Genomic DNA, 7,644 nt, shown 5'->3' on the forward strand with positions numbered 1-7,644 from the left:
CCTCCTCCCTCCTCCCTCCTCCCTCCTCCCTCCTCCCTCCTCCCTCCTCCCCTCCCCTCCCTCCTCCCTCCTCCCTCCTCCCCCCCCTCCCTCTCCCTCTCCCTCTCCCTCTCCCTTTTACTCCTCCTCATTTATGTATTCCGTGAACATTTCTACCTGCAGCAATGCTGGAGGATCGTTCCTCCGAGAGTCTACAGGAGAGCAGGTGCGGCTGCTGCTTCCCTTCTTCGCGCCATCACTTCCTCTAGCAGATATCTCCGCGGCTGAGGAGGAAGCCACTGAAACGGTGGATGCGGTGATGGATGTCTGCCTTTCCGCCCTGGAAGATGAAGAGGAGGAGGAGGAGGAGGAGGAGGAGGAGGAGCTGTCGGTGACTTCAGAGATGCTCGACGCACAGGAAGACAGCGTGTCCGTTGCTCTCTACGACGAGTTCTTCTCCTTCCGTCCCCCCACTGCGTACGTTGAGAGCCCAAGAAGCGGGGAACCCATCGCTCTCTCCTGGCTGCGACCCAAGACAAGTTCGCACTCGCTTCCTCCTCGCTCCTCCCCTGCCCTCCGCGTCTCTTTCCGCCCTGACACCTCTGCCATGGCGTCAGCGGGAGTGCTTCAGGGCAGCTCAGCTCTGGACCAGCAGATGTGGGAGGTGGAGCAGAAGGAGTCGCTTCCTCCTCTAGCTGGGAGGAGGAACCTGGAGCGGAGGGCCAAGACAGCGTCGGAAGCATTCCTCGAGCTCCAGAAGACCCACGGGGCGATGAGGGCCGTAGATGTGGCAGGAGGAGAGCAGGAGGAGAGCTGGGCATGGGTCGAGGAACACAGGCCCGTCACGTCCTTGAGCAGGAGCAGGAACGTGGCCAGGGACCTGAAGAGACTTGAGGAGACGCTGACAAGGAAGGAGGCGGAGGGGAAAGAGCGCCGGATCGTGCTGCCGAAGCTGGGGGATGTGAACCTGAGGGGCCGAGGAGGATGGAGAGGGCGATGACAGGAGGGGCGAGGGAAGACAGATCAACGCGAGGAGAGAGGTCAATACGAACAGCAGGAGGCGAGGCAGATAAGCAGGAGCTCATCCTGGAGCAGCTCGTCACCCGATGGTGGCAGGATGACAGCAAGGTAAGAAAAAGGCAAAGAGAGGGGAGGGGAATGGAAGAGAGGAGGATGAAGCTCGGGGAGCAGGGCGAGAGGAGGAGGAGGAGGAGGAGGAGGAGGAGCTGATTCTGTCGCAGGGGAAGGATGTTCCTCCTGACTGGGTGAAGTTCGTGGATGATGTGCCGCCGTCCCGGCATGCAAAGAGGATGAAGAGGCATCTATATGAGAGGGAGCGAGCAGCAAGGCTCAAGGAAATCATCCGACAAGAAGAGGGCGAAGTGAGATGAGGAGAGAAAGAAAGACATCAAGGACTATTCTCGATGAGACGATGCTGAGAATTTCATGCAACGTGTTGATGGCGTCTCTGCTGTATTTTGATGTAAAGGTGTAGAATAGGCGATGTGGCAAACCTTTCGGAAGAGTGCCAATTCATCCCTTCATTGACACGTCTAGTTCCCAAACTCTCTGCTAGAACTTCCGTAACTGCCCTTCCCATCGCCTCCCCCCCCCTTCCCTCCTCCTCCTCCTCCTCCTCCTCCTCCTCCTCCTCCTCCTCCTCCTCCTCCGTGGGAGTCCTTGGAGTAGAAGAGTTTTTTGGTGGCTCCTACACCTGTGAGCCGCAGCGGCTCTTCCTTCCTCTCCGACCAGTCAAGGATCAGGTTCCTCAGCGTCTTCTCAAAGTCTCGAGGCTCGAAGTCTTGCGCTCCTACAATCTCTGCTACTAGCGTCCGCTTCTTCCACACCTGAATGACATCAGAACTGATCCACTCGCTCTCGCTCTCGCTCTCCTCCTCATCTTCCACTTCCTCTCCCTCCTACTCCTCTCCGTCCCCTCTTCATGCTGCTTCCCTGCTTCTCCACCCTCCTCCTGCTTCCGATCAACATTCCCTGATCCTCCCGCTGCCCTTGCCACTTACCATCTCCCCACCCCCACCACAGCCTCCTTCCTGCTCTTCCTCCTCACTCCTCCCTCTCTTGGACCTGGAAGGTAGGATACTTCTTGATTCCTATGGCGCTCTTCAACGTTCCTGACCCTGACTTGCCGTCGTTGTACTCAATGAGCAGCCCGTCCGCCTTGACGAACATGCAGCTGTCCATGAACTGGTGGGCCAGCTTCTTGAAGCGAGGCTGAGGAGACGAGAGCATGCAGAGCAGCCAAGTCAGCGACTCTCATGAACACAGATGATCCTCACCTCGAGGAACACGCAGACTCGGCACCACGAGGCATAGCAGTCGAGGACCAGCAGTTTGTCCATCGTTGCAGCTTGCATGAGGAGAGACTCGAACTCTGCTTCTTTGCTGATCTCTACCATGGGGGGAGGAGGAATCCCGTCATCCTTCTGTGGAGGAAGAAACCCCCACATCTGCATGGCGAGGTCGCCGGCTCCTCTTCCCCTGTGCGGGGAAGTTCGAGGGAGGTGCTTGGGACAAGGATCGTAGAAGTTTCTAGATCTTACGATCGAGAGCCCCTGCACGAAGCATGATCTTACCATTGGCTGCATCATACCCTTCTCTATCCTGCACTCCCTTCTTCCTCCTCCTGCTCCTCCGTTCTCCCAGCATGCTGAACCCTCAGCGGCGGCTGCCGCCATCGCCACAAGAAGCGCTGCTGTGCGCATCGCTGCTCTGATTGGTGTCCCTCATCCCTCCTCAACCCGTTCGTACTCATGAAAGAACCGAAGGACAGCAAACTTGTAGTATTGATCTCAATAGGAATATTTTGCTGCCCCCTGACCCCCGATCCGTCTAGACGTGGACATGCTGGTGGACATGACAGAGGGGAGGGAGGAGGAGGGAGGAAGACGCTAGGAAGCGAAAATGCAGATGTTCTGAGCTGTTCTAGAACTCTGTACGGAGACCAGTCTGCCTCTTCCCTCATCTATCCCCACTCTCCCTCCTCGCCATGTCCTCCCTTCGTGCTCTGCTCCTGTACGCTCCGATACTCCTCCTTCTAGTGCCCTCGGCGCACTGCCAGGGTCGACGTCTCTTCATATCCATAGGCAGCGACGACTGGGGGAGATGGTCAAACAGCCTTCCCGTCTGGCCTGACATGGAGTCAAGGAAGTCCGCCATGATGAACTTGGGTTGGCCCTCAGGAGGGGAGCCGATGTTGAGTACAGTCGAGGAGGAGGAGGACTTGCAGGATCTACATGAGATGCTGTCAGAGCTGAACAGAAACGTTGAGAGGCGACTCCAAGTCGTCCTCACGCCTTTCTGGGTGGTCGGAGGGCCCGACTTTGAAGGGATGAGGAGAACAGGTTGCCCTGACATGCCGACGTGCGAGTACAGAGAGCTGTTCTGGCACAACTCGACGGGGGGGCATGCACGTAGTCCATACAACAGGTGAGAAGGAGAATGGAGGAAACGTGCTGGGAGAAAATGAAGGAGATGCGATTAAAGAGGATGAAGGAGATGCGATCGACACGTAGCAATCCCCCACACTGACCCGTAGTCGCAGGGGAGATCTTCGCAGTTCTTTCCTCAGGCTCTTCTTGGATGGGCTGTGGCATCCGGAGTACCACGGGCGCTCGCACTTCGACACGAGAGCATGGGTACAGTACCTACGAGAGGGCGATAAGTTCTCCAGGTACGTGCAGCGACCCGCTCACTTCCCCTGCCTCTGGTTGGTGACGCTGGTTTCAGGTTCTACTTCGAGCAAGGGATGGTGTTCTACGACCTGTCGCCGCGCAGGGAGGGCGGCGGCAACAGCAGCCACAGCCTTCACTGCGAGTACATGGCGGACGACGTGAGGTTTCAGAAGTCAGAGGAGGAGCTGGGGGAGTGGGTGAGGGAGGGGATGGAGTCCTTCCGTTCCTTCTGGGGATACAGGTCCAGGGTGACCTCCGTGCCCACACACCATGCTCCCTCTTCAGTCGGAGCGATCTTGGCGGAGGAGGGGATCTTGGCGGTGGAGGGGAACGAGCTTGACTTCGTGGACACCATCGAGAGGGAGGAAGTGGACCTGGACAGCTGGTGGCAGCTCGGGGGAGCAGAGGCGGTGAAGAGGAAGGGGGAAGAGATCAGAGCAAGGCTGAGGAGGGTGCTCGAGGAGAGGGACTTCGTGTCTCTGCAGTGGCATGCGCAGAACGCGATGAGCAAGACGTACCCAGAAGAAGCAAGGCTGCTGCTGCGGGGGGAGCTGGTGAAGACCGTAGAGTTCATCAGGAGGGAATTCCCCGAGACAGTGTTCGTTACGGCAGGGGAGCTGGCGGAGCTGAAGATGCGAGGATGGTCGACAGAGTGCTGGCACCGCAAAGTGCTCCTAAGGAACTACCTCCCTCACTCGCTCACGTGGAGGGTACCGAAGTTGTCCAGCCTCTGTGCTGATCAGTTCGGAGCGGAGGAGGAGGGGCTGGTGCTGGAGTCTGTTGCCGGGCCAAATCCTCCTCTGCGCAAGACTGTGCGGGAAGGAGAGGTTGTGGAGCTGATACCAGACGCGGAGTATGTGTTGATGGCGGCGGCTGCGGAGGAGGAGCAGGAGAAGGAGCAGGAGGATCCAGGTAAGGGCAGGAGCGGTCCTTTCATACTCGGACCTTCGTGATGTTCTCTGTTAGGAGCAAGAGGGTTGACCAGTGCGGCAGTGGAGCAGGAGGATGAGGGAGGGAGGGAGGAAGCAGCGAAGGAGGAGGAAGAAGAAAACGGGGAGGGAGAAATTGACGAGGCGACTGCCCTCTACTACTCAAAGATCTACGGTGAGAATGCCAAGGGGGCAAGATAAGTAAGGGAGGGGGCAGGGGGGGAAGGGGAAGAGGGGGGAGAGCAGAGCGAAGAGAACAGAGGAAAGGAAGGGAAATATGGAGAAAGGAGGAGTAGTTGAGGAAGGGAAAGGAGAGGGGGGAGGGAAATGAGGTAAGGAACGGAGAGAGGAGGAGGAGGGAACTTGCGAGTCGGAGAGTGGGGATGAGAAATCTCAATTGATCCCCCGGGCAGGAGACAGCCGGCACGTGCAGCTGCTCTTGATGGAGAAGAAAACCTCTGACGTGATCGAGTTGGGTCGTGCACTGAAGAGACTCGTGGACAAAGATCAGAGGGAAGCGCTGAAGGAAGCATGTCGCCGCTGCCGCAGGTGAGGAACGAGGAGGGAGGAAGATGCGGGAAGGAGGAGGGAGGAGGGAGGAGTCAATGTCAGGGCAGAAAGATGCGAGTCAGTGGGAGCACGAGCACGAGCACGAGCATGCGGGAGAGGTAGGGAGGAGGTTGAATTCTGATTTTCGGTCGCTCAGCTGCCGTACATGTCGAGGAAAGACTCTGGGGGATTTGAACGCAGAGGAGCTGCAAGAGGTGGATCCCCTCTCGCTTCCTCCTCTCTACACCTCCGAGCTCTTCGAGGAAGGAGCCTGGCAGGATCGCGTGGCGAGGAGAGCGAACGCAACGGTGGAGGAGGTGGAGATAATCTTCCTCTCCCCCAGGTTCGGCGACGTGCTTCGTGAGCCAGCTACCATCGAGGTTCTCATCAACGGCTATGACTTTGACAGCCAAGGAGGATACGCCGTCCTTGCAGCAGGGGGCCAGCAGGTGCTGGCCTGGCAGGGGAGCATGCTGCAGACTGTTCTCTTCGGGACGAGGAATCACGTGCCGCAGCTGCTCCTCGTCGCTCTCATGAACAAGGAAGGAAGACCCCTGGGGGTCACCAACAGCCTCGTCTACTGGGAGACTGACCTCCCCTCTCCTCCCTCCCCTCTCCCCAAGTCCACCGTCAACGCCTCCTCCCACCACTCTCCTCCTTGGAGGGCCGGCGATCCCTTCCCCCCACAGCGCGCAGGGAGGGTCTCGGCTCCGAACGTCCGAGCTCCCGAGGGGAGGAGGGTCGCGCTAGTGATCACATCCTGTGTTGCAGTGGACGGGAGGCTGACGCTACTGGAGGAGACGGTCGTGTCGTTCCTGCATGCCAACACGTATCCTATCGACCGCTACATCCTCATCGACGACTCTGGGGATGAAGTTGTTCATGCTCGACTGCTGGCACTGTTCGGCGATCTGTTCCACGTGCTGCTGAATCGGCGGGGGAGGACGGGCATGACGTTCAGCATCGACTCGGCGTACGGGATTGCAGAAGTAGACTACATCTTCCACTGCCAGGACGACTGGCTGTTTCACTCCAAGGTAAATTGAGATGGCAGAATCAGGATGAGGAAGAGGAGAGGAGAGGAAGAGGCAGGGGGGCAGGTGGCAGGAGGGATAGAGGGGAAGGAAAGCAGAAGGAGGAGAAATTGAGATGCTTGACGGGCAGCAAGAGGAAATGGGGTTTGTAGGGCAGGGAGAGAGCACAGACAACAAGGTCGAGGAACAGGTCGAGGAACAGGGCGAGGTCGAGGAACAGGACGAGGACGAGGAACAGGACGAGGACGAGGAACGGGACGAGGACGAGGACGAGGACGAGAGAGATGGATGGGTCTGACTCTTTGTGTCAGGGAGATTTCGTGCGGCAGTCGATCGAGATCCTAGAGCATGACCCGGATATCTTCGTCGTGTGGTGCAGAGATCATCGCGATCATGACCTTCCTCTCGGTTTCCTCCAGCACACTGCATCCGGGGTCCCCTACCGACAGTCAGTCCCCTTCCTTCTCCCCCTCCCCATCCTCCTACTGCTACTTCCTCCTCTTCCCCTTCCTCTTCCCCTTCCTCTTCCTCTTCCTCTTCCTCTTCCTCTTCCTCTTCCTCTTCCTCTTCCTCTTCCTCTTCCTCTTCCTCTTCCTCTTCCTCTTCCTTGACCACCGCCACCACCACGGTTTCCTCGTTATCCTCCCCACGCCCCACCCTTTCCTCTTCCTCCTTGTTTTCCTTCTTGCTTTCCTCCTCGTCCTGTAGCCTGACGCTCACCTCTCAGGGTTCTTCCGCTCCACAGGTGGAAGGGTTTCACTTTCAATCCCGGGCTGAGGAGGAAGTCTGACTACGAGGCCATGGCTCCCATACAGCGCTACTGGTTCGAGGACTACGTGCAGGTCAGCGCTCGGGGAGGGGAGAGGAGGAGAGGAGGAGAGATGAACCGAGAGTAAGAGAAGAGGGAGAGGGGGAGAGTCAGAGAGGGAGAGAGAAGAGGAGGCGGGAAGAAGGGGAGGGTGGGAGTTACACACAAGAGAGGAAGGGAAGCGGAAACGGAGAGCAAGGAATCAGGTCAAGGCAGAAGAGAACAGAGGCCATGCCGCTCCTCTAGTAGCAGGATGAGCAGCAGGGGCAGGGACAGGGGCAGGAGGAGGAGAAGGAGCTGACGAGGACGGGCAGGGGTACATGAGATGGATGGGACAGTACGGGGCGTCACTGGTGGAAGGCTGGACGAGGCATACAGGAGAGCATCATTCGACCAAACCCTCGTACCAGGCAGCGAACGAGGAACTTGCCCGCAACAAGATGAAGAAGAATCCTTCTTCCACCTAACCCCCCAGTCTCTTCATCCTAACCCCCCAGTCTCTTCATCCCAACTCCCCAGTCTCTTCCTCCTCCTTATCGCCCCATCCTCCCCGCTCTTCCCTCTCTCGAAAGCTCCTCTTTCCTCCTCCTCCTGACCAACCTTGCCCTTCTCTTTTCCCTCGTGTCTAGTTCGTTGGCTTCTTTCAACCACCT

The 7,644-nt window shown here is 58.2% G+C and overlaps 3 protein-coding genes across 3 annotated transcripts; 2 read left to right on the forward strand and 1 right to left on the reverse strand.

The window, feature by feature from the left end:
- Positions 1-133: 133 nt before the first annotated feature.
- On the forward strand, positions 134-1,022 carry GUITHDRAFT_164924 (hypothetical protein; the record flags this gene model as incomplete). The annotated part of the gene is made up of 1 exon (XM_005826344.1): positions 134-1,022. The coding sequence occupies one exon, from the start codon at positions 134-136 to the stop codon at positions 977-979; it is 846 nt and encodes a 281-aa protein (XP_005826401.1). The 3' UTR covers positions 980-1,022.
- A 510-nt stretch (positions 1,023-1,532) lies between these two features.
- GUITHDRAFT_143427 (hypothetical protein) lies at positions 1,533-2,702 on the reverse strand (the record flags this gene model as incomplete). The annotated part of the gene is made up of 4 exons (XM_005826345.1): positions 1,533-1,826; positions 2,065-2,211; positions 2,277-2,552; positions 2,574-2,702. 4 exons carry the CDS (start codon positions 2,700-2,702, stop codon positions 1,533-1,535), a joined length of 846 nt encoding a protein of 281 aa, XP_005826402.1.
- Positions 2,703-2,986: 284 nt separating this feature from the next.
- GUITHDRAFT_143428 (hypothetical protein) lies at positions 2,987-7,458 on the forward strand (the record flags this gene model as incomplete). Its single annotated transcript, XM_005826346.1, is given in 10 exon segments — positions 2,987-3,426; positions 3,542-3,670; positions 3,727-4,583; positions 4,638-4,775; positions 5,014-5,149; positions 5,307-6,186; positions 6,314-6,475; positions 6,495-6,631; positions 6,911-7,025; positions 7,306-7,458. The coding sequence occupies 10 exon segments, from the start codon at positions 2,987-2,989 to the stop codon at positions 7,456-7,458; spliced, it is 3,147 nt and encodes a 1,048-aa protein (XP_005826403.1).
- Positions 7,459-7,644: the final 186 nt, after the last annotated feature.

Source organism: Guillardia theta (assembly GCF_000315625.1).
Source record: "Guillardia theta CCMP2712 unplaced genomic scaffold GUITHscaffold_75, whole genome shotgun sequence".
Taxonomy (NCBI): domain Eukaryota; class Cryptophyceae; order Pyrenomonadales; family Geminigeraceae; genus Guillardia; species Guillardia theta.